This window comes from Neoarius graeffei, chromosome 15, assembly GCF_027579695.1.
Source record: "Neoarius graeffei isolate fNeoGra1 chromosome 15, fNeoGra1.pri, whole genome shotgun sequence".
NCBI classification, from domain to species: domain Eukaryota; kingdom Metazoa; phylum Chordata; class Actinopteri; order Siluriformes; family Ariidae; genus Neoarius; species Neoarius graeffei.
Genome location: NC_083583.1, coordinates 24,240,966 through 24,268,329, shown reverse-complemented (window position 1 = coordinate 24,268,329; position 27,364 = coordinate 24,240,966). Strand labels below are relative to the sequence as shown.

At 42.7% G+C, this 27,364-nt stretch overlaps 1 protein-coding gene across 5 annotated transcripts in view; it reads right to left on the bottom strand.

Annotated features, from left to right (window-relative positions):
- The window catches only part of LOC132899294 (A-kinase anchor protein 13), a 230,217-nt gene that overhangs the window by 140,858 nt on the left and 61,995 nt on the right, over positions 1-27,364 (bottom strand). For all 5 annotated transcript variants that reach the window (XM_060941061.1, XM_060941060.1, XM_060941062.1 and 2 more), the window contains exons 4-8: positions 20,472-20,759; positions 16,273-16,456; positions 13,715-13,910; positions 8,130-9,978; positions 110-195 (exon numbers count right to left, since the gene is read on the bottom strand). In XM_060941061.1, coding sequence (XP_060797044.1) covers positions 110-195; positions 8,130-9,978; positions 13,715-13,910; positions 16,273-16,456; positions 20,472-20,759 — 2,603 coding nt within the window. The remainder of the gene's footprint in view (positions 1-109; positions 196-8,129; positions 9,979-13,714; positions 13,911-16,272; positions 16,457-20,471; positions 20,760-27,364) is intronic.

The following is a 27,364-nucleotide window of genomic DNA, read 5'->3' as shown; positions in this document are numbered from 1 at the left end:
AGATCACAATCCATGCGTAATCCACTCACACGCCCAAATCTTTTGTGTCTAGCACATCCTGGATTTAAGAGCAGACTTCCTGCTATGAGAAAAACTGGTACTCACTCACCATAGATACATCAATGTGTGTGTTTACACCACTGAGACACGTCTCTGGTTGCGAGTCCACCTGATTGTCCACGGAGACATCAAACTCTGCAAAGACACATTTGGACAAGCACTTAATCAGATAGCATGGGAACAGAGGTACAAAGTCCACTGAACAAATTCGGGAGAACTCTGGGCTCCGGTCCATTTTTAGATTCCTGATTGAGAGTGGAAAATATTGGTCATTTTTTAGGGACTGATTAACGAATTTCAAAACATTCCCAGCCGTCCCGCTCGTACAACGAACAGAGACGTTTCTGAAAATAACCCGGGCCAGCTATTTGAGTTCTATTATGTAATTCCACAGAGGTTACAATCACCCTTATGGGCGTAAACGTGTGCTGTTGCTTTGACAGCCAAGAACAAAAAGAATTAGTCAGGAAAAGGGCTGAATGGAAGACAGTGTTGTCTTTGCTTTTCCTGGTTATCTCGATGACATCACCCGTTGCTAAGTTACGCTCTGTTGTAAATATATCCTGGGATACAGGAGTACGGCCCATTTCCTTCTGGCTTGGGCAGGATGGAGTTACACATGCTACTTTTAATGATTCCTTCAGGCTTAGGAAGAAATAATTACCGTCCTTTGGTTAATCATAGAAAGTCTTTCGGACTCTTCCTTCCATTGCTGAGTCAGAGATGATCTAATGCTGGCTTTACTACATTCTCTCCATCAGCATCTAGCCAGGAGGAGGACATTTATTTATTTGTTTATTTATTTTAATGATCTCAGTCTTGGGGCGGTACGGTCGTGTAGTGGTTAGCATTGTCGCCCCACAGCAAGAAGGTCCTGGGTTCGAGCCCAGCGGCTGGCAAGGGCCTTTCTGTATGGAGTTTGCATGTTCTCCCCATGTCTGCATGGGTTTCCTCCGGGTGCTCCGGTTTCCCCCACAGTCCAAAGACATGCAGGTTAGGTTAACTGGTGACTCTAAATTGACCGTAGGTGTGAATGTGAGTGTGAATGGTTGTCTGTGTCTATGTGTCAGCCCTGTGATGACCTGGCGACTTGTCCAGGGTGTACCCCGCCTTTCACCCGTAGTCAGCTGGGATAGGCTCCAGCTTGCCTGCAACCCTGTAGAACAGGATAAAGCGGCTACAGATAATGGATGGATGGATGGATGGATCTCAGTCTTGACGCAGTTCATAACCATTTGCCTGATGCAGGAATTAATCATTCGTGATTATTTGTGTTTTTATGGCAGAAGCAGACAAATGAATAGTGGCTACAGATCGTTAAATACTGTAGCTGAGGAATGTTATGTAGTCTAAACAGTGATTTATTGTTTTAACGACAATAACTGGATGGCAAACATTACAGCGATCAAGACTCGGCTGCGAAATGGTGAGCTTGGATAAAGTAAGCTAACTTGAGTAACATTGGAAGATACATTTTAAATGGCTGACCAATCACAGTACACCTTGACAAGATGCTCTCCACTTACGATCACGACAAATGTAATTTGATATCTATTAAACTGGTTATATTTAGCAAATTCAGTTAATGTGCCATTTTATTTTGACTAGATGGACTATATGCTGTAACGTGAAAGAAAACAATCTCATTCTCTTCTCATTATCTCTAGCCGCTTTATCCTGTTCTACAGGGTCGCAGGCAAGCTGGAGCCTATCCCAGCTGACTACGGGTGAAAGGCGGGGTACACCCTGGACAACTCGCCAGGTCATCACAGGGCCGACTCATAGACACAGACAACCATTTGAAAAAAACCCCAATGTTTATTTTAAATAATAAAACAATAAAATTCACTTCTTTTCCTAAATTCAGACAGTAATTGTGAGAAATAGTCATGCTTTTGATGTTGAGCAAAATAACTACACATATGACACTCACTGGCCACTTTAATAGAAACCTGTTCTTGATTCTAACTGTGTGTCCGAAATCGCTCACTCGTTCACTACTCCCTACTCCCTATATCGGGAATTACTATATAGAGGACTATATAGTGAACTCATTGGTAAAATGAAAAAACGCTTTCGGACACTAGTCCGTCGCGCTGGTATTTACGTCATTACTGTCGCACAATTAAAACGTGACAGATCAGTCGGCTGGTGGGTTTTCAAAGTAATAAATGCATGCATGTATTTTTGTGATAAATCCATATTCTACTGAGCGCATTTCACACATTAACCAATACAAAGTACCTGCATCTTTCAGTTGTTTTAAATCAAGGCTGAATACTTTCTTCTTTGCCGCTGCCTTTTATTAAATCAAATTTGAGACTTTTAATTTGATTTCTTTCAGCGTGACTGCAATGCATGATGGGATATATTGCTTGGTTTATGACCATCATTGTACACTACCTTTCATGATGCATTGTGGGATACTTTGAGTGCACTATATAGGGTGTAAATAATCCTCACTATCATTTCGGACAGCACTACAAAATGGCGTCCTCACTATATAGTGCCCTATATAGTGAGTAGGGAGCGATTTCGGACACAGGATAAGATTCCTGTTCTTGGCTGGCAGGAGTGGAACCCAGTGTGGTCTTCTACTGTTGCATGCTGACATGCTTTTCTGCTCATCACGGTTGTAAAGAGTTGCTGTGAGTTACTATATCCTTCCTGGCAGTTCAAACCAATCTGGGGTGGGTTTCCCAAAAGCATCATAGCACAAAGATCATAGTTAAATGGTAGTGCGAGCATCACAATGAACACTCTCTCTCCTAGTTGAGATGCTCTTAGCGTTAAAAGGCTTTTGGGAAACCCACCACTAACCATTTTTGTATGACCTCTCTTATCAACAAGGTGTTTGTTTCCATCCACAGAATTGTCACCCACTCACTCTATGTTATTTTTCTTGTTTTTCGCATCATTCTGTGTAAACTCAGGGATGAGAGTGCATGTTGAGAAAAAAATATGAAAAGTAGCAGGGGGTCTGGAGGCCACAGGTCCCCAGTGTGGTCCAGGGGCAATGACCCGGTGGGGGACTAGGGGGCGAAGCCCCCGGAAGCTGATGGATTTGGGCAATTTAAACACCCAAAAACCATTAATTTTAGCAATGAAATATATGTATTTTTCTAGAAGTTAATATCCCAATTCAACATGCCATCAACTGAAACTTTTGTATCATGACAAGTGTTCTTTCTTAAATATCATATCCCACGTTGTTTGAATTTTTCAGCATGTTCAGTGCAACCTTTTAGGTTTTGTAACAATATACCCATAAATGAAATGTTTCAAACAAAAAGTTTTGACTTATACCTGCTGGTGAGATACCCTGTCTGATATCGGCACAGCGGGATTCATGGACGAAGTCATTGAAACTGAGCCTGTGGTGGTGATCGCAGCAGTACCAGTCGCCAGCGGGTTGCTCGTGCGGGTGTAATTGAACTTGAAGTATGCTTAAAAGCACTTGATATGGAGTAATTGCTCTTTAGCAAAAAATTTTTCTTACGGTGTTTCACTGATCCGGCATGACTCTGTAGAGCCTTTAATCCTCTTGATCCATAAAATATTACATCGTCACACACCGTACAAAGAGCTTTACCAGGAACATTGAGTTTTTTCCTGAATTCACCAATGGTTACCGACACCGATCCATGCTTGCTATCTACCGGGGCTAGCGTAACTGTATTATCCAACCAGTCCCATCTGAACTTATTCTTCACACTCGCATCTATTTCACACACCTTAGCTTCATCTCACTTGTCAATCATATTCGGCATTTTGATGTTTAAACATATTATGAACACAATAATTATCGAAATGTACAACACAAGCAAATTTGGAAGTCACAGTGAAATACTGGGAAAGTTTTCACTATAATGAATGCTGGTTGGCTGTTATATCCTTAATGTCGATGTTTTGACCAATCATAAAGCAGATAACATAAGTTTTACTTCACAAACAAGCTATCATTAAATGACATTGTGCAGGAATCAAAATGGAGGCATTCGAATAGAAATGTAAACACGACAGTGGTGCTCGAAAGTTTGTGAACTCTTTAGAATTTTCTATATTTCTGCATAAATATTACCTAAAACATCATCAGATTTTCACACAAGTCCTAAAAGTAGATAAAGAGAACCCAGTTAAACAAATGAGACAAAAATATTATACTTGGTCATTTATTTATTGAAGAAAATGATCCAATATTACATATCTGTGAGTGGCAAAAGTATGTGAACCTTTGCTTTCAGTATCTGGTGTGACCCCCTTGTGCAGCAATAACTGCAACTAAACGTTTCTGGTAACTGTTGATCAGTCCTGCACACCGGCTTGGAGGAATTTTAGCCCATTCCTCCGTACAGAACAGCTTCAACTCTGGGATATTGGTGGGTTTCCTCACATGAACTGCTCGCTTCAGGTCCTTCCACAACATTTCGATTGGATTAAGGTCAGGGCTTTGACTTGGCCATTCCAAAACATTAACTTTATTCTTCTTTAACCATTCTTTGGTAGAATGACTTGTGTGCTTAGGCTCGTTGTCTTGCTGCATTCTCTTGAGATTCAGTTCATGGACAGATGTCCTGACATTTTCCTTTAGAATTAGCTGGTATAATTCAGAATTCATTGTTCCATCAACGATGGCAAGCCGTCCTGGCCCAGATGCAGCAAAACAGGCCCAAACCATGATACTATCACCACCATGTTTCACAGATGGGATAAGGTTCTTATGCTGGAATGCAGTGTTTTCCTTTCTCCAAACATAACATTTCTCATTTAAACCAAAAAGTTCTATTTTGGTCTCATCTGTCCACAAAACATTTTTCCAATAGTCTTCTGGCTTGTCCACGTGATCTTTAGCAAACTGCAGACGAGCAGCAATGTTCTTTTTGGAGAACAGTGGCTTTCTCCTTGCAACCCTGCCATGCACACCATTGTTATTCAGTGTTCTCCTGATGGTGGATTCATGAACATTAACATTAGCCAATGTGAGAGAGGCCTTCAGTTGCTTAGAAATTACCCTGGGGTCCTTTGTGACCTCGCCCACTATTACACCCCTTACTCTTGGAGTGATCTTTGTTGGTCGACCAGTCCTGGGGAGGGTAACAATGGTCTTGAATTTCCTCTATTTGTACACAATCTGTCTGATTGTGGATTGGTGGAGTCCAAACTCTTTAGAGATGGTTTTGTAACCTTTTCCGGCCTGATGAGCATCAACAACGCTTTTTCTGAGGTCCTCAGAAATCTCCTTTGTTCGTGCCATGATACACTTCCACAAACATGTGTTGTGAAGCTCAGACTTTGATAGATCCCTGTTCTTTAAATAAAACAGGGTGCCCACTCACACCTGATTGTCATCCCATTGATTGAAAACACCTGACTCGAATTTCACCTTCAAATTAACTGATCATCCTAGAGGTTCACATACTTTTGCCACTCACAGATATGTAATATTGGATCATTTTCCTCAATAAATAAATGACCAAGTATAATATTTTTGTCTCATTTGTTTAACTGGGTTCTCTTTATCTACTTTTAGGACTTGTGTGACAATCTGATGAAGTTTTAGGTCATATTTATACAGAAATATGCAAAATTCTAAAGGGTTCACAAACTTTCAAGCACCACTGTAGTCTACATCTATCGACTGATGAGTTTAGTCTCAGTCACCAGGATAAACGAACCCTACCCCCACCCCAATAAATCAAAACATTTTCTCAGTGGATTTGCAATAATATAAAAAATAGCATTTTTGAGTCCAAAAAAGCAGAAAAATCTCATCCCTGAAACTCTAGAGACTGTTGTGTGTGAAAACCCTAGGAGATCAGCAGTTTCTCAAATGCTCAAACCAGTCCATCTGGCTCAAACCAACACCCATGCCACTCACAGAGATCACAATTTTTCCCGTTCTGATGTTTGAAGTGAACACTGACTGAAGATTTGTATCTGCATGAGTTTATGTATTGTGCTGCTCTCAAGGGATTGTCTGGTTAGATAACTGCATAAAACAGCAGCAGGTATACCTAATAAAGTGGCCAGTGAGTGTGTGTGTATATATATATATATATATCTATCTCATCTCATTATCTCTAGCCGCTTTATCCTTCTACAGGGTCGCAGGCAAGCTGGAGCCTATCCCAGCTGACTACGGGCGAAAGGCGGGGTACACCCTGGACAAGTCCCCAGGTCATCACAGGGCTGACACATAGACACAGACAACCATTCACACTCACATTCACACCTACGGTCAATTTAGAGTCACCAGTTAACCTAACCTGCATGTCTTTGGACTGTGGGGGAAACCGGAGCACCTGGAGGAAACCCACGCGGACACGGGGAGAACATGCAAACTCCGCACAGAAAGGCCCTCGCCGGCCCCGGGGCTCGAACCCAGGACCTTCTTGCTGTGAGGCGACAGCGCTAACCACTACACCACCGTGCCGCCCATATATATATATATATATATATATACACACTAATTATATTTATTGCACAGCTCTGCTGGATGTCTCGATTTTGATTGGTCGAAAAGTGTTCCATAAAAGTGACTATAAATGCGCTCAATCCTCATATGTATTTCCGGATGCTTCACATAAACAGATTGCGTCAGTAATCATGAATCATTTTTATGGTCAGGATTTCTCGAGTCATGTGTCATTTTTGGAAGGAGTCTCCAGTGTTAGAGCTTTGTAAGAGTCAGGGGTAAAGCGACGCAGGAAAGGCTTCATAAAGAAAATCTTCTTGGTAACATGACAAGCTGAATATTTATCGTATTACTTTGAGAGGTAAATGTTTTATAGAACATTCCACAACATTAAATGTTAACTATAATTGCATAAAACATACAATGCCATCATTTAATAAATGAAAAAATAAATAAACACTGGCAAATCGCTGTAGTATAAGAGGAGTAAAACATTTTGAAACTGTGAACACTAAATCTGCTTTTTTCTGATAAAAGCACACCCTGGGTTTTATTCATTATATGTCATTTTCTCCATTGTTTTATCAAGGAGCTGGAGAGAAATCCTTAGCTAGCTGCAGTGTTGTAGTCGAGTCACGAAACCGAGTCCGACTCCAGTCTTGAGTCCCCAGTGTTCAAGTCCAAGTCATTAAAAAAAATTTCGAGTCAAGTCTACTATTGGTCCAAGTCGAGTCCGGGAACAAGACTCCAACCGCACTATTTGACGGTGGCTGTTTCAGCGCCATTAACATTAGTTTGTTCCTGAACATGAATGTGCATTCTCTATCAGGGAGTGCGAAGTATTCTGTCAGAGATGGTTGGGAGACGGATGTAAGTGCAGAAGGTGTGTTTATTAATACAGGTGAAGACAGGTAAACAATCCAGAACGGCAGGCAAAATCGTAAAACGGTGAAATGGGCAATAGGTCGAGTGAGTCACAAACAGGCTATCGTAGACTTGGCAGAATCAAAGACGAGAAACAGGAAATCAGGGATCAGGAACCCAAACAAGGAAATAAGGCTTAGTAATGTGTCAGCAACGCAACTCAATACTTCGCAAAGTAAGTGTCTTTTCATAGTTTTTATATAGGCGCGCTGATTGCGCTTTAATCCTGTGCAGGTGCGAGTCGTTTACGGCACGAGAGTCTGCTTGGCGCGCCCGAGAGTCTATCTGATGCACGTGGCAAGGCGCGCAGGTGTGACGCTCTTGCACAAAATTAGTACAAAAATGAATGTTGATATAAATATCTCATCTCATCTCATTATCTGTAGCTGCTTTATCCTGTTCTACAGGGTCGCAGGCAAGCTGGAGCCTATCCCAGCTGACTACGGGCGAAAGGCGGGGTACACCCTGGACAAGTCGCCAGGTCATCACAGGGCTTGATATAAATATCTTATGCCAAATTATTATGGCATGTTACAAGAAATAAAGAAAAAATCCGAGTCTCCAATTTACGAGTCCGAGTCAAGTCACGAGTCCTTAAAATTAGGGCACGAGTCGGACTCGAGTACTACAAGCCTGGCTAGCTGCATGTAGAATACCGTGAGTACAAACCTCATAGTGTTGCATATTTTTAACTGAATCTTTGAGGTGTAAAGGGAAAATTCTCTCTCACCTTCCTGGTTAGTTTTGATGTCTCCATCGACGTCCTTTTCATGTTCAGTTTCCGGTGTTTCTTTCACCTCAGTCAACTCTGTAACCGCAGAATTTGTGTCCACTTCTTCAGGTTTAGTGCTATCCTGACTTCCGAGTCTTGACTGCTCATCAAGTGAGAGTGAACCGTCTACAATATCAGCTGGGTTTGTGGTGGAGAAATTACAAAGCACGGCCTCACTGTGGTCCAAATAAGGCTGGACTTCTTCCTCGATAATTACGAGTCTGTCTTCAGGAGCTCTCAATTCCACAGTTTCTTCTGAAACTAGAGCGTTTGGAGAAGCAGCTCTGACTCCTTGATCAGGAACTTGACTATTCTTTAGAGAAAAAACGTCACATGTTTCTGGTTGTCCATCTCCATTGTTTAATGTTATTTCTTCTGTCCGGTTATCGTTCTCTAAAGAAATCCTGTCCTCTCTGTCTTCTGTCACTTCTGAGGCCTGCGTGAGGCTGTTCTGCTGAGAGACTTCCTGCAGGTCACTGGAAGAAACTTTCTGTACCATGTTTGCGGAAGCCTGCTCCATTTCCTCAGGTTCTAAAGTGTCCTCCCTGGATGGTGTGGAAGATTCAGGCTGTGAGTCAAGTGCAGAAGGGGAGACGTCAATGCTGCATTCTAAAGTCTGTCCTTTGTTCTCACTTCCTGCTGTTGTTTCAGTTATGACTGTTGAGTTTTGCTCCCCAGTGGCTGCTTCAGGTTCTGGCTCAGGTAAGTGAGAAAGGTAAGTGTTCTGGGAAATAATATCAAGTATCACAGAAGATGCATTATCGGGTTCAAATCCGGAAATGCACAGATTAGTTTCTGCATCTAAAAGCATCTGAGGTTCTCCAACCGTATCGTTCTTTTGACATCTTTCCTCTGGAGCACTGTCAGATTCCTCTCTGTGATGGCACGTTGTATCAAACTGTTCGTGACTACTTTCTGCTTTGGAGTCATGACGGGAAATATCAAGGGTATCTTCTTCCTGCGTGTGAGTATTGTCTCTTGCAGTTTCATCTTGTTCTTTGGGTTGGAGGTCATAACTGTCACTTGTGTGACTGGCATTTATTTCATGCTTGTCATCCGCGGGATGGATCATATCTGCTGAAAGAAATGGGCTTGCAGACTGCAAATCAGCCTTGTTTGATTCTTGCTCGTCGTTTCTTGACTGATCCGTTGCTGAGTCCTCGTTTATCCCCGCCGTCTCCATCTCCTCCTGCTCCAAAGAGCTGCTGTTTCCACTCCCTACCTCACTCTCATCACAGCTTTCTTCTCCCTGGGAACAAGATTCCACGTCAGAACTTTCAGGTGTGTCTGCAGATTGAACGATTCCCATATCTCCTCCTGCTACTGATTCTGATAGCTCCAAACACTGGTCTTCATCTGCTCTCACCAAGCCTTCCTGGACCTCCCTTTCAGGCCCCTCGGCACTCTGCTCTTCCTCGGAAATCAGGTCCTCAGCTCTATCAGTTTTCTCTCGCTGGTTTCCACAGGATGGGGCTGCACTTTCTCCCTCAGAGCTCTTCTGTAAGCTGTCACTGCTATCTCCTAGTATGCCAGCAGCTACGCTCTCTGCTTGAGCTCCATAATCACGGTTGATGTTTTCACAAGGACACGCCCGTTCCTCGTCACTGTTGCCAGTGGGAGACGCAGGAGCTGTGGCGCAACAGTCTCCTTTAGCTTCTATGCACGGCAGTGGACCTGGATGCTTGTTTTTGTTTCTTTTCTCACACACAGGCACTGACTTTTCCTCTGTGGTGTTGACGGAGTTATCCTGTGAGTGCTCAAAACAGGCCTCTGGGTCATCTGGACGTTCTTGGGCAATGTGTGGCAGCTGAGTAACAGAATAACAGAAAGAATAGCTTCTCTGGTTATGGAAGTTCAATTATCCGACATCATTTCAATCTTATCAGGAGCAGGCCTTGCAGTTATATAAAACTCTGACTCAGTATCTCACATTCTTGCAGATTACACACAACGAAAAGTAAAAATTAGAAGGGCACCTTGCTTGTCCTGATACAGAGTAATTACTTACAAGCAATTATATGGGAAGGGAAGGGAATGGAAGGAGAGGAAAGGAAAGGAAAGGAAAGGAAAGGAAAGGAAAGGAAAGGAAAGGAAAGGAGCAGAGCCAAATCCTTTCAGCTACAGTGGGCTCCACAAATCTGACATCGCTAGTGAAAATGCTTTTTTTTTTAATTCTTTTCTAATTTAATACAACAATTTTCATTCCAGATTATATTTCTGACAACAACTTAGTGAAAACTAGAATCTTTGAAATATTTACATGAATTTCAGAGTTCCTTAGTATTTAGTATGTGCCCTTTTTTGCTTTAATGACAGTGTGCACTCGAGCTGACACGGACTCCACAAGACCTTATGATCCATTTCAGTACATATATCAGGTGAAAATTAAAATTCAATCCAAATTGTTTGAACCTGCTCTCACTGAAATCAGAACAACATACTTTTTACAGAATTAAAACGTTTATCCGTTCTTGAGCTATTTCAAACCAAAGATTGAAAAAACGGCTGAATTTTTAGAAAACTGCCGAAATATTACGTATTAGGATAACATGGTCCAAAATGGGTCTAATTAATGAATGAGATCAAATGTTTTTTCTTTATAACTTTTCTATTTTTCAAGATATTTACATGGAAATTGGCAGGTACATAGATAGTTGTATACCAAATGCAAAATTTGAAAAATTAGTAAAAACCAGTTATGCCAAGTAGTATTTAAAGGAGAACTGAAGGCAATTTTTTAATTATCAAAATTCTCATCTCATCTCATCTCATTATCTGTAGCCGCTTTATCCTGTTCTACAGGGTCGCAGGCAAGCTGGAGCCTATCCCAGCTGACTACGGGCGAAAGGCGGGGTACACCCTGGACAAGTCACCAGGTCATCACAGGGCTGACACATAGACACAGACAACCATTCACACTCACACCTACGGTCAATTTAGAGTCACCAGTTAACCTAACCTGCATGTCTTTGGACTGTGGGGGAAACCGGAGCACCCGGAGGAAACCCACAGGGACACGGGGAGAACATGCAAACTCTGCATAGAAAGGCCCTCGTCGGCCACGGGGCTCAAGCCCGGACCTTCTTGCTGTGAGGCGACAGTGCTAACCATTACACCACCGAGCCACCCTTATCAAAATTCTATTTATCTCATCTCATCTCATTATCTCTAGCCGCTTTATCCTGTTCTACAGGGTCGCAGGCAAGCTGGAGCCTATCCCAGCTGACTACGGGCGAAAGGCGGGGTACACCCTGGACAAGTCCCCAGGTCATCACAGGGCTGACACATAGACACAGACAACCATTCACACTCACACCTACGGTCAATTTAGAGTCACCAGTTAACCTAACCTGCATGTCTTTGGACTGTGGGGGAAACCGGAGCACCCGGAGGAAACCCACAGGGACACGGGGAGAACATGCAAACTCTGCATAGAAAGGCCCTCGTCGGCCACGGGGCTCAAGCCCGGACCTTCTTGCTGTGAGGCGACAGTGCTAACCATTACACCACCGAGCCGCCCTTATCAAAATTCTATTTATCTCATTTTATTAAATATAGGAATGCATTTTTGATTGCTAGTTTGTTACTGCTAAAGCAAGTTATGAGTGTTTGAAATATGCTCTGTAATATATCAGTCCATATGTCAAAGCAATGGCTGTAAACGAGATTCGTTGAGACCTGTGCGAGACATCGTGGGACAGAAGTAAAACGTACAGCGGAAATCAAAGTGACCAACATCTGCCAACGTTGTCAAAAGACGCGCGTGCCCTCCTTCGAACACTGACGTAATCAAGCCAGAGGTTTAGTTTGTTTTGATAGCAATCAGGAAAGTTTGAAAAAAGTAGGCAGTAATTGTCATTTAAACTCGTTTTTGTGCAATATTTCACTTGGAAAACAGTTTTCAAAATGGCAGCACTGACACCTGGCTGACACTTCACATTCTGAAGTCTTGCACAAGTCTCGTGAAGATTGCGCAGATAAGCGATGCCTGCCGTGGACCAAACGAACTAAATTCAACATGGCTAAAAACCGAATAGGCCGATAAGTATAATATTTAATTGCAATTAGTTGCCAATACAAGTCACGATATAAGGTTACTAAAACCGAAAACGTGATTGAATAACACGTTAATTAAGAAATAAAGTAAGTTTAAAAATGACTTCAGTTCTCCTTTAATTAGCATGAAGGATGAATGCATCCTAGTCAGGAACGTCATTCACATCTACCATTGTCTATCAAAATAAAAAAGTAATAAAAGATTATTTCTAATACCCTCTTTGTGCTCTGCAGGCTTTTGTATTTCTAAGTAGAGCCTACTAGTGTTTATATTAAATATAAATGATAATATGCACAGCTTTCAAGGCTTACCTCGAAAAAACTATGTGATCCACATCCACTAAACAATTCCAATTAATTGAACTGACACTCGTGTTTCTGACTTCCGGGTTTTAAAATATCATTCCGACCACTAAGATCTCTATTTTTCATCAAAACAACTACAGGTATATTTTAAAATAGTTATTTTTTCAAATAAAACCAATTCATGTAAATAAATAAGTAGGTAAAGCTATGAAAACTCACTTCAAAGTCTCCTGTGAAGCATAACATCAAAACTAGCTGACGGAAAATTTTTGCTGAATCCTTCATCAGAAACAGTGAGAGCGAGAGAACATCCCTATAAAACTTATCTAATTGATATTCACGAGTAATCCAGTCGGAAACTGATCAGAAGAGAGAGAGAACCTGACCGCTTTCCTGTGACTCAAAAAGAAAAGCACGGGCAGTTTCCCGATGTCCCGCGAGCAGAGAGTGTACTCTGTTGTACCAACTTCAACCTGCCGTTACTCCCAAAGTACTGAACAGATCTTAACGAGATACATTTCTTTGGAAAGCAGAAATTATAAGCTTTTTAATGATTCATGATAGAAAATATTCAAGAGTTAAGCAATGACAGATTTGGAACCTAATGCCTCGGTCACAACCGGCCGTACGTGCTCCTACAGCTGGTCTACGTGCAAAAAAATGCAAGAAACGCACGGAGGGCGCGCGTGAAACGCACGGAGGGCGCGCGTGTGACGTGCTGATTTTCGAGCCGCAGACCGGCCGCAGAGGTTCTTTGTCATGTCAAACAAACTCTACGGGTGCTTACGTTTTTTTCAGGTTGCAAGACAAACTTATGGCCAACGTGCGTCTTTCTCCATGAACAAAAAAAACGCAGCGATTTGGGAAACGCCAAAAATCGCACAGCCAAAAAATCGTACATCCGGTTGTGACCTAGGCTTTAGATGAGCGTCTGCGTGCGCAATTTTCACAGCACGGCCAGCGAGCGTCTGATACGCCTACTTTTAGACCAAATCAGTCAGAAGGTCATCTGAGCATGTGCTTCAGTAGAAGAGATTAGGTACAAGGAAAATCTGACTTTTTAAACAAAGCAATTAACATGGTCAATGGTTTTAAATATTTCAGAATTCTGAAACTTAAAAAATAAAAATAAAAAATGGCATCACATTCTTTTGGACTGCACTGTATACAGCATGACTCACCTCAACCTGGTTTGTGTTTTGTAGAATTACATGGCGCAAGTCTTGCACATAGGCCTGCAGGGTGTGTGGCGTCGTGCCAGGCTCGTTGACTGCTGACAGGGTGTAGGTGTTCAGATCCGGGTGGTGCTGCACCACAGACGCACCACAGCAGAGTCGTCTATGTGTCTTGATGCTATCCTGAGTGCCTTTCTCCTCCCTGTTTAAAACACACCACCTGATTATAAAACACACCCAAACCTCTCAACTGGCTCCTATATACACGCACACACACACGCACATACACTCAGATCTGAATTCCTCTGTAAACATTATACTGTTAATCAGTTACACTGAAGATAGGTTTCTCTAAATCACAAGTCTGCTCTCAGCTCAACAACCTCGGCTGAAGTCAGTTTGTTCTATATGAGGTGTAATGGGCGAAACCCTTTCTGTCTGACCTCAGAGATTGTGCAATCCTGGGTGGAGTGGACTTTCTTAGTGAGGCCCGAATGAAAGCAAGTGGTATGGCTATGAATCAGACTGAGCCGCTAGAGCAGGCGAGAGTCTTTTTTTTTTTTTTTCTGTGAGTGAAAATCATCATATTATCTGTTAGGACTCAATGATGTGATCTGCATGCCTGTAGTTGCACATTTCACTCAAAAGCAGGTGGGCAGTTTCACAAAATGTAATTTAAAAATAGCAGCTTTCCTATATTGTAAGGAAGATTCCCATGCTTGGTTGCAAAAATAATCTCAAAAGCCTCTCTTTACATGTGGAGGAGGAAGGAGGACGTAATACAGCAGGATGCAACCCACGCTTGTCCTAGTTTATCCCCTGAGATATACTTTATCCAAAGGGGATCCCTGCTGTGTAATGCTTTCTGAATATCTTCACATGACGTCCCTTAAAAACAGCCTTGATCCTACGTCGCTTCATTTATCTGTTTTGCAAATACACTCACTGACCACTTTAATAGGAACACTATTTTGAACTAGCTCCAGTTCACATCAAACTAGGAAGGAATGTGATCTCGGTGATATTGGACTGAAACGACTGACCTCCTGGGATTTTCACACACAACAAACAGTCCTTCCTGTACCGTATGGTGCATTAGGTGGCGCCGATCTCCATTTCTGTAGCCCTCGGCCTCTCGCCTATTACATAGCTAGGGTTACAGTGGGGGGCTAGTCCTCTGGTAACCACAAGAGTTTGACTCGCCACTCACATCTGTATTGCAGCGTGCCTTGCCAAATGGCACCATTTTTTTTTTTTTTATGATGGTCTTTGGTATGACCCGACCGTGAGTAGAACTCGCAATCTCCCGATCGAGAGGTGGACACGCTAAACACTAGGCCAAGAGTTTACTCAGGGTTTATTACCAGAGTTTATTACTGCCTGGTGCGGAAATAAAATCCGTTAAGCATCAGTTCTGCCGACAGAAACCACTTGAAGGCTACGGTAGCGTAAATAACCACTCTTTACAACCATGGTGGACAGAAAAGCATCTCAGAACACGTAGCATTTCCCCATTCTGATATTTGATGTGAACATTAACTAACTGTGCAGAAATAAAACCCGGTAAGCATCAGTTCTGCCGACAGAAACCACTTGAAGGCTACGGTAGCGTAAATAACCACTCTTTACAACCATGGTGGACAGAAAAGCATCTCAGAACATGTAACATTTCCCCATTCTGATATTTGATGTGAACATTAACTAACTATGCAGAAATAAAACCCAATAAGCATTAGTTCTGCGGACAGAAACCAGTTGAAGGCTACGGTAGCGTAAATAACCACTCTTTACAACCATGGTGAACAGAAAAGCATCTCAGAACAGGTAACATTTCTCCATTCTGATATCTGATGTGAACATTAACTGATGCTCTTGACCTGTATCTGAATAACTTTTTGCTTTACACTGCTGCTGCTGCTGCATGATTGGCTGATTTGGATATTTGCAAGAAGAGCAGGTGTACAGGTGTTCCTAATAAAGTGACCAGTGATTATATGTTGTGAAAATACTAGCTGAGTCCTGGCATCCCTTTATTTAATAATCAACACTTTCTGACCAATCATAATGAAGAATTGAGCAGCGCTGTGGACTTTTCTCATTAGCCCGTTTATTATATTCTGAGATTCCGCGGGAAAGACTGAGGGGATGGACAAGCAGGCACGGCTTACTCAGCTAAAACTAATTTAAATGATCTTTAGGTAAGCCAAAGAAACTTAGCTTTCGGCTACAGTAAAAAAATTAAAAAAAATGTGTAGGGTGCTAATTATTCACCTGTGCCGGAAGCAGTCAAATTCAGCATTTTATGCAAATTAGTTCTTTCATGCATGTATTTAGTCAACATTTCACCCCCCCTCCCAAAAAAAAAGAAAAAAACACTTTATGCCGCTAATAATGAAACCCAGCTAGTAAGTCCTTAAGCTAACTGGATCCTGCTAATTAGTACATATTATATTTCCTGCACACTCTGATTGCATAATGATGTGAAAGTTTGCTTTAACATAATCCCAGGGTAAGTTTGCAAACCCCAGGAGTGTCGTAACACTCTGCTGCGATGACACACTCACTGTGTGAGTAGCTCTAGCAATGCACTGTGTCCACAACTCTGTGCCAGGGTAGCCGGGGTCGCGCCTTCTCTGTTGGGAAGTGCCAATGCCTGTCTCGCTCCGGGCTGCTGCAGAAAGAAAGACGCCACTTGCTGGAGCCCACGACGAGCCGCAAAGTGCAGAAGAGTCTCCTGAGGCTCCAGATCTACAACACAAACGTTAGCATGCTCAGAAAGCACGTAGTCCGGAACGGTCCTAATGTTTTTGCAGCAGGTCAAAGTATCCTTGCTTTCTTGGTTCCTGAACAGGGAAGGGTGTTAGCATACGTGATTGGGTGATTTGTAACCATTGTGTCAGAACAAAAAGCAGGAGGCAGGTTCAGCTTCGACTCAGCAAAGCAATGATGAATGGGTAGCACATTCATGCGTTCATTTTCAAATAAACAAATGGCACACAAAAGTGACGGCAGTGTTGCCCTGACATGCACCAAGCTCAGGTCAATACAGGTTTCTTGCAAACCGACATGAAAGATGTTCTCTCTCTCTCTCTCTCTCTCTCTCTCTCATGTTCTCTCCCTTTTTTTATACACACTCCTCTTTAAATCATGTTCAGTAGCTATTAATACAGAAGTTTATGTGCAAGAGATGGTCATAAAGGGTGAAGAATGTGAAAAGCTGTTTCGTTCATTCTTTCAGATGCTTTAAAAACTCGTACATTGGTGTATAGACTCTCCTCTTTTATAGCTTTTACATACTGCAAATGGACCCTTAACTGATTTGTCACCATTTTGCTGGATTTCTAGTTATCATTTATTAACCAGAGTGTCGTTTCTGTTAGTTCGCCCTTGCAAAACTCCTCACTGAGAAGGCTTTGAGCTGGATGATTAGAAGGACATATACCAAGGTGATCATTACCCTTAACCCTCAGCTTAACTGTTACTTGTTTTTGATAAATGCATCGTCACAAATTCTCCCTCTCAGCATGTGGCACAGTTCCCAGTGTTGCAAGAGCTGCGTGCATTTATGTACTTTTGTTTATCTTTTGCCATGGGCCTTTGTTTTGGTTTTGTCTCCTTCCTTGTCATGTTATTGGGTTGTTACCAAAATGCGTGCGCCTGTTCTGTGTTTAGCCCTTTAATTACTTTATATATTAATATTCCCTGATGTTTCTGTTTGGTTAGTAAGTCTCGTTGGTTGTTTTGTACATTATCAACCCATAGTTTCTTGCGTTCTAGTTCACCTTCCTCGATTGTTTTGACCTGTTTATTTGACCTACTAGATCCATCCATTATCTCTAGCCGCTTATCCTGTGCAGGGTCGCGAGCAAGCTGCAGCCTATCCCAGCTGACTACGGGCGAAAGGCGGGGTACACCCTGGACAAGTCGCCAGATCATCGCAGGGCTGACACATAGACACAGACAACCATTCACGCTCACATTCACACCTACGGTCAATTTAGAGCCACCGATTAACCTAACCTGCATGTCTTTGGACTGTGGAGGAAACCAGAGCACCAGGAGGAAACCCACGCGGACACGGGGAGAACATCCACACAGAAAGGCCCCCGTCGGCCACTGGGCTCAAACCCAGAACCTTCTTGCGATGAGGCGACAGTGCTAACCACTACACCACCGTGCCGCCCTCTATTAGATACAGTACTGTGCAAAAGTCTTAGGCACATGTCATCGGTGGCAGCTGTCCATTGCTAGCGATGATAACTGCTTCACTAGGATGCGCAGAAATGCAGATGGGCCACAAGGTTGAGCCTGGTTGAGCTGCCATGGAATGTCTGGTTTCGTGAGCTCTCGTATACTCCCTTTGACACTTGTCTTCAATTGCAGACATGGAGCTTTTAACTATGCTTCGCCATGTTGCTCTATCCGAGGCACCCCTTTCCCACATCTGATCGATAACTTCAGCATTCTTAATGTTTCTCTTCAAGATGTTTTTGTACCTCAGTTTCTGTCCTCCTTATCTCTTTTTTCCAAGGCTCAGTTCTCTGTAGAAAACGGCTTTGGGTAGTCGCATGTGGCTAAAAAAATGGCTTAAAAATAATGAAATTAAATGTTTCAACATTAAAAAAACACTATAAACAGTATGCAGTAAGCCATAATAAATGAAACAAAGTCAATATTTGGTGTGAGACGACCCTTTGCTTTAAAAAAATAGTAGTCTCAGGTACAATGAGTGCAGTTTGATAAGGAAATGAGCTGTAGGTTTTACTGAGCATCTTACAGAACCAGCCACAGTTCTTCTGGACGCTTTGTCACACTTGCTTCTTCATTTTGCATCAAAACCCAGCAGCCTTCATTGTGTCTTTTTTTAATCTGAAAAGTGCTCTCTTATGTAATACGCTGCTCAGATATGAACTTTTTTCTATCAGGTTTAATTTTGTTCTGGAAAACGAACGTTTGGACTCTAAAATGTTTTTATACTGACTCGATAATGTAGACGTCATAAATAAAATACAAATCAATAACAAAGTTTGTATGAAAAAATAGGGTGCCTAAGACTTTTGCACAGTACTGTGTATTGCGTATGGCTGTGAAGACCCTATTTGCCTGTACCCTGACCATATATTTTATAACCATAATTCCTGGACTCAGGGGTGGCACGGTGGTGTAGTGGTTAGCACTGTTGCCTCACAGCAAGAAGGTCCTGGGGTCGAGCCCAGCAGCCGGTGAGGGCCTTTCTGTGCGGAGTTTGCATGTTCTCCCTGTGTCTGCGTGGGTTTCCTCCAGGTGCTCCGGTTTCCCCCACAGTCCAAAGACATGCAGGTTAGGCTAATTGGTGGCTCTAAATTGACCGTGAGCATGAATGGTTGTTTGCGTCCATGTGTCGGCCCTGTGATGACCTGGTGACTTGTCCAGGGTGTACCCCGCCTCTTGCCCATAGTCAGCTGGGATAGGCTCCAGCTTGCCTGCGACCCTGTAGAACAGGATAAGCGGCTACAGATGATGGATGGATGGATGGATGGATGGATGGATTCCTCGACTCGCACAATAAAGGGCACATTGATTGATATTCTGCACTTGTATCCCACCTCCTACTACTGTATGCTACGAGCATCTTCAAAATGAAGAACTAAATGTTAAGTGGTGGGGGTTTTCCCCCCAAAATCTCCTATTTTACAGTAAGGCTAGAAACTGAATTGGTTAGTATTTCAGGGCACACACACACACTGAATGGTAAGAGTGAAAGTCTTGACGGCAGATGGTAAGAGTGAAAGTCTTGATGGCAGATGTCATGAGGTCTTGCTTAAGGAACTGAAAATGTGCCACACTTCTGTTTTCGTGGCTAATAGAAACATCATAGGTATAACTACAAACTTCAGCGTAACTGATCTAAACAACCTTAGATCTAGTTGTGAATGTAGCAAATGGACAGTTCAAAAAAAATTTATAATAACCTGCTGTTCAATAAGACTGACGGGGTCAACGGACAATTTGGCCTCACAGCTTGAACTCCATGCCCAAAGACTGGGTTGTTATTATAATCCACCCAGAATGTTTGTCCAAGAATGGCATGCGTGGTTATATTCATGGTAACCCGGGTAACCGAATGGGAATGCAAAATGGGAAAAAAACAGTGATAAAGAGGTTAAGAATAACAACAGCGTTTCTGCTGCAACATGAGAAAAGCTCTTTCTATTAGGGTCCTGTGGGCCACCAACATCTTCAGCCATCCACAGAACATCTCATTTTGTAAATACATATCTAAATAATTGCTTATTTATTCAAAACACAGATAAAATGTCCAGACAGTCCAGAAAATAGCTCATAATCTGATTCTCAGACGCCATCTACAGGTTCTTAAATGAATGAATATGGTTCATATCAGCTTATATGGTGTCCTGTGTTACTTTTGTGTTGCATCGACTATTGAGCTTTGTTAGTTGGACTGGAAAGTTATGAATTTGAATCCCAGTTTACAAACTTTCCTGTTATTTCCTTGACTAGGACTCTGAATCATTTTTACAGTAAGCAGAATCATTTGTGCATTATATCAATTGTGCTTCAAAAAATCTTATAGGAATTTTTAAAATCAATTTGATCCTTTTTCACTTTTAGGTCTAGCACGTCGGTTTTTGAGATGCGTGCAAAAGTACTTTTCAAAACTTCATACAGTCAAGATTTAACCGTGTGAAGGGTTTCCCCAGGTCGCCGCACGTTTCTGACTGCAGGGATCGGATGAGCACGCTGTCTCTGCATTGGCTCTCACCGTGATTGTCCCCCAAAAGACTCCAGTCAGGAGGCAATGCGAGGTGTTTGAAGGCGAGTGCCAGGCTCTGGTCCATTTTCTCACACTCCTGCAGAGGGATGTGACACTCATTCAGCAGCAGTGCGCACTCCGTCCCTTCGTCCTGGCCCACGGCACTTACCAGGAACTGGGCCATGTCCAAGGCCAAGTCCTGGACAAAACACATCTGCTCTGAGGATAAGTGATGAACGAGACCATCTGGACCCACAGAACACAGAGTGACCACCACGGACTCACTGTGGTCATGAGCTGGAGAGGGAGAAAACACAGAAATTAAAATAAGTTACAAGTTATAGGTTACAAGTCAGTTTTTTTTTCCCTGATACCCTAAAAACATGCCAAATCAAATTAGTTTTGGATGGAAGATGGAAACCTGCTTCACTAATATTAATAACTCAACCTTTAATTTAAGCTCAATCTGAACTGATCTAAAATGGCACACCAACTGCAAAAAGAGCTGAGTTACTACTTTGACTTATTTGCAGCAACCTTATACACAAGCATCTCTAACTCAGCTTTCCACAAATAATGTTATTCTATCCACATTCACTGGATACGAACAATCGCGTGCTCTGATTGGCTACTAGGCTATCAGCTCATATACCATGAGTAGAGAAAAACAAAATGGTGGCGCGTGTTGCTGAACCAATCGAGGATGAAATAAAAACTCTACTCAAAAACAAAACCCCCAAAAATAATTGAAAAAAAGCAACAAAATATGGAATGAAAGTATTTGATGGTAAGAACGTATCTTTTTTTATTATTATTTTTCAAGAATTATTATTATAGCATTTTTCACAAATTGCTCCTGTCATTACGCTGGTTTGTTTACATTCTAAGCGGAAATGATTTTGTCAGGCGTTTTGTGTAAAGTTTTTATTTATCGAATTTGCAAAAAGTAAAAATAAAAATGCTCTGTTTCTCAAAATCCAGTGAATGTTGTTCAAATTAAACAGTTATTCTTCTCAGTCTCATCGTACATGGCTTATAGCCGACTCGGTGCTACGCGCCTCGTCCATTATCAGCTCGTACGACTCGATTAAGTGGAATAACTGTTAATTATTCCCCTTGCAAGCTGGGATCTTGGATCTCTGTAGCCTGCTGAATGCTTTCGTTTAATTGGTTCAAATGAGATATATGTACGTGTGTGTGTGTGTCCATATATATCTCATCTCATCTCATTATCTCTAGCCGCTTTATCCTTCTACAGGGTCGCAGGCAAGCTGGAGCCTATCCCAGCTGACTACGGGCGAAAGGCGGGGTACACCCTGGACAAGTCGCCAGGTCATCACAGGGCTGACACACAGACACAGACAACCATTCACACTCACATTCACACCTACGGTCAATTTAGAGTCACCAGTTAACCTAACCTGCATGTCTTTGGACTGTGGGGGAAACCGGAGCACCCGGAGGAAACCCACGCGGACACGGGGAGAACATGCAAACTCCACACAGAAAGGCCCTCGCCGGCCCCGGGGTTCGAACCCAGGACCTTCTTGCTGTGAGGCGACAGCGCTAACCACTACACCACCGTGCCGCCCGTCCATATATATATATATATATATATATGATCTTGTGTCCACATAGCTGAGGCTGATTAATCATTTGCGATCGAATCCATGTTTTTCATAAAACGGTTTCATGATTCAGATCCAGATGCCTCATATGTCGTTCTATACTCTATGCACTTAAATCTGCACTATTTGGATTAATGTTTATCGTACTGCGAGTTTTCATGATATTGCCCAGACATATTATATAAAGTACAATGGGTAAGTTTTAACATTAAAGATCTATTAAAGCAGCAATTACTTAATAATAATAATAATAATAATAATAATATGTTCAATTTATATAGCGCCTTTCTCAAACCCAAGGTCACTTTACAATAATAGGCAGAAAAAAAGTCCACCAAATAGAGGTCAAGATATCATTCCAGTGGTGTAGCGGCCACAGTCCCACCAAAAGGCACATGAAAACAAGTCCCACATCCCCAGCACAGCCGCCATGATGCCACCAGCAACATCGCTCGAACACCATGCCATGGATCCACAAAGCAAGCACAGAAGCACCGCCATGCAGAGCGCTGGTATGTCCCAAACCACCTGCACAGCTGCTGCGATCCCACTGAGCAACATCGCTCAGAACATCACGTCAAGCATTAAAGCACAGAGCGTTGGACAACCACAATGTTAAAATGAGCAACGAGCTCACTGCAGTCCACAGCTGGGAGCACAGGCATCACCCACGGCGAACCAAGGCCTGGAGGGAACCGACGCCCAAAACTGGGTCCGGAGCTACACCACCACCGGCAGACTAAAACACTCAAACATCAAACACAAAAAAAAGAAAAAAAGAAAAAATAAAAAAGGAGAGAAAATAAAAAATAAAAATATATATATTTTTATTTTTTTGAAGTATTTAATTGCATACTTCATGTATGCAATTAAAAATGACTCACATGAGTGACTATAATTTCTTAACAAAGCTGTAATTGGGCTGAAATTATTATATAGTATGAGAAATTGTTCCACCTACTGCAACAGATCACTGGAATGTGCATACCATATGCCAAACAGACAAAGAGGCATGTTCATCTCATCTCATTATCTCTAGCTGCTTTATCCTGTTCTACAGGGTTGCAGGCAAGCTGGAGCCTATCCCAGCTGACTACGGGCGAAAGGCGGGGTACACCCTGGACAAGTCGCCAGGTCATCACAGGGCTGACACATAGACACAGACAACCATTCACACTCACATTCACACCTACGCTCAATTTAGAGTCACCAGTTAACCTAACCTGCATGTCTTTGGACTGTGGGGGAAACCGGAGCACCCGGAGGAAACCCACGCGGACACGGGGAGAACATGCGAACTCTGCACAGAAAGGCCCTCGCCGGCCACGGGGCTCGAACCCGGACCTTCTTGCTGTGAGGCGACAGCACTAACCACTACACCACCGTGCCGCCCCAAAGAGGCATGTTATACAAGGAAATGCATGTCATACAAGGAAATGCTTTTAAATGCACTTTCCTATAAACTTCACAGTGTTAAAGTATCTGCTTCCTCACAGCAGTAAAGTGGACTCATTATCTGTATGGCACCCCACACCCAGCCCATAACCACTACAGCAGGTTCCTGTGGTTCCTGTAAATGTGACAGCCAAGTCTCACCCTACACCGAACACACACCAGTGTCAAAGTCCAAGGTTACACCAACCAAGCAAGTCTGCACAGTGTGAGCATGCTGTTTCCCAACATGTTACCCAAAAGAAGAAAAAAAAAAGGAACTGACACGACATAGTATTGTTTACCAGAGGCATGAAAAGATCATTCATCATAATGCAATAGTGCTCAGGAAATGAAAATGCATAGTATGTTTAAACATCAATATGCCATAAATGACACATGTCTCATGACTTACTGATAAAATCATATTCCATAAAACCCTTAGAAACAGAAAAATATAAAGCCGGGGTCATAAGTCCACCCAGGAAATTCCTCTCTGTGCTCATCAGCCCTTTACACCACACCCAGCCATGTTGGGCCTTGACTAGTGTTAGTACTAAATCACTTGACAGAGACTGAAAAGACCAGCCAAGCTGACCACGGAGTCAAAACATCATTCTGCCTGGCTGAGTTTCTGTATGCAGAAACAAGTGGCTGAGCGGCTGGGTAGAGATGTGTGCAGACTAGATGTGTGCTGATATTCAATTTTTGAACCGCACAATAATTGCAAAGTAACAAATAAATAACTGAAGTTAAGTGTTTTATTCCTCTTATGCCACCATTACCATTTTAATTTACATGTTATTCTATTCACGTTCACTGGATATGAGCAATTGTGCGCTCTGACTGGCTACTCTACTACTAGGATATCAACTCATATACCATGAGTAGAGAAAAATAAAATGGCGGAGCGTGTTACTGTACCAACTGAGGACGAAATAAAAACTCTACTCGAAAAGAAAACCCAAAAAATTGTTCTTGAGTATTTAAAAAAAAAAACATATCGCCTGTTCCACACTCCAGCCCAGTCGGTGGCAGTAATGCACCTTTAATTTGGTTTGCCAACCGCCAAAAACACCCTAAAGAAGAAGAGAAACAAACCCAAAAATTAAAAAAAGCAATAAAATATGGAATAAAAGTATTTCATGGTAAGAACGTCCATCCATTATCTGTAGCCACTTATCCTGTTCTACAGGGTTGCAGGCAAGCTGGAGCCTATCCCAGCTGACTATGGGCGAGAGGCAGGATACACCCTGGACAAGTTGCCAGGTCATCACAGGGCTGACACATATGGCCCTTTTCCACTACCCTTTTTCAGCTCACTTCAGCTCGCTTCAGCTCACTTCAGCCCGACACGGCTCGCGTTTCGACTACCAAAAACCAGCACGACTCAGCTCGTTTCAGCCCTGCTTAGCCCCTAAAACTCGCACCGTTTTGGAGTGGGGCTGAAGCGAGCCAAACCGTGCCGACTGAGGTTGGGGGCGTGAGCAGACACTCCCCTGTGCACTGATTGGTGAGGAGGCGTGTCCTCACATGCCCACACACGCCCCGCGAGCGCGCTGGGATCTGTAAACACCGCAAACCCGGAAGAAGAATAATTATGAATTACGAGAATTTCTGAAGCCTTATGCGCCTCGCCTCATCTATACGCTCTTGCCAGTATCTGTCCGCGTTGTCGGTGACAACAAGCCACAGCACCGAGACCAGCAACACTAACGACTCCATGTCCTCCATGTTTATTGTTTACTATTCGGGTCGTGAGACTACCGCTGAAAAGATCACTAAATCAGTGACTTACAGAGCATCGTGCACGAGTTCGCGGAGCGCAAGGCTCGCCGTATGCCCTTCAAATAATGCGCGCAGTAGGCTATTGATGTTTTATTATGAGCCATGTACAGTATGTCGCCTAATGGTTTTTTTTGTTTCTGAGTTACATGTTCGTTTGAAGGACTTAATGTACAAAATAACATAGTTGCACCCCGTAGTGTTGAAATTGGTAAACACAGTGCATTCAGTGAGGTTTGCACCGCCCTCCTTTTATTTCTGACTCTTCCTGTCAGCGTTGCAACCTCTGAGCGCTCATTCGTATGCCCTTCAAATAATGTGCGCAGTATAGGCTATTGATGTTTTATTATGAGCCATGTACAGTATCCTAATGTTTTTTGTTTCTGAGTTACATGTTCGTTTGAAGGACTTGATGTACTAAATAACATAGTTGCACCCGGTAGTGTTGAAATTGGTAAACACCGCAGTTGCGGACATTTTGTAGCCTAAAATGATGTTATGATAAGCTTTAATAAAGGGCCCGGTCATTTGCCCCGCCCCCGGCCCGGCTCTGACTTGTTCCGCCACTGTCACTGATGTCACTGTTTGCGCTGCTTAACGGCATCACATGACGTCCACCCACTTTCGCTAACTCCACCCAATGTGTCCACCCACTTCCAGCCAGCACGGTTCAGCGCGGTTGTAGTCGAAATGCAACTCCAACAGCCCCGCTCAGCTCGACTCAGCTCGACTCGGCACGGCACGGCTCAGCCGCGTTTGTAGTGGAAAAGCGGCAATAGACACAGACAACCATTCACACTCACATTCACACCTACGGTCAATTTAGAGTCACCAGTTAACCTAACCTGCATGTCTTTGAACTGTGGGGGAAACCGGAGCACCCGGAGGAAACCCACATGGACACTGGAGAACATGCAAACTCCGCACAGAAAGGCCCCCGTCAGCCACTGGGCTCAAACCCAGAACCTGGTAAGAACATATCTTTTTTTATTTTTCAGGAATTACTATTAATAACATTTTCCACAAATTGCTCTTGTCATTTCACCGGTTTGTTTACATTCTAAGCGGAAATGATTTTTGTCGGACGTTTTGTATAAAGTTTTTATTTATCGAATTTGCAAAAAATAAAAATGCTCTGTTTCTCAAAATCCAGTGAATGTGGATATAATAAAACAGTTATTCCACTCAATCTCGTAGTACACAGTTTATAGCCAACTCGGCGCTACGTGCCTCATCGGCTATTAGCTCATGTACAACTCAATTTAGTGGAATAACTGTTAAATTATGCTTTTTAACTATTAAGTGACATTTAAGAAACATTAGTTCCTGTCAAGGGCGGCACGGTGGTGTACTGGTTAGCACTGTCACCCCACAGCAAGAAGGTTCTGGGTTCGAGCCCAGCGGCTGGCGAGGGCCTTTCTGTGCGGAGTTTGCATGTTCTCCCCGTGTCTGCGTGGGTTTCCTCCGGGTGCTCCGGTTTACCCCACAGTCCAAAGACATGCAGGTTAGGTTAACTGGTGACTCTAAATTGACCGTAGGTGTGAATGTGAGTGTGAATGGTTGTTTGTCTCTGTGTCAGCCCTGTGATGATTTGGTGACTTGTCCAGGGTGTACCCCGCCTTTCACCCATAGTCAGCTGCACTGTAAAACCCGATAAGGTCACTGAGCTCAAAAATTTTATTGAAACCGATTACGTAAAAATTTTTGAGGTAAGTAACTTAAATTTTTTAAGGTAAGATTTCTTAAAAATTACACTATAGTTACACTTAATTGTAATTTTTAAGAAATCTTACCTTAAAAAATTTAAGTTACCTCAAAAATTTTTACGTAATCGGTTTCAATAAAATTTTTGAGCTCAGTGACCTTATCGGGTTTTACAGTGTGGGATAGGCTCCAGCTCGCCCACGACCCTGCACAGGATAAGTGGTTACAGATAATGGATGTATAGTTCCTGTCATCACTTATGCTATAACAGCTACAAAGTGTTGTTCAATTCCCAGTCTCTCTTGAAGTTAATAAAACAACCAAATTTAAAAAAAAGCACAGGTTCTAATGCTA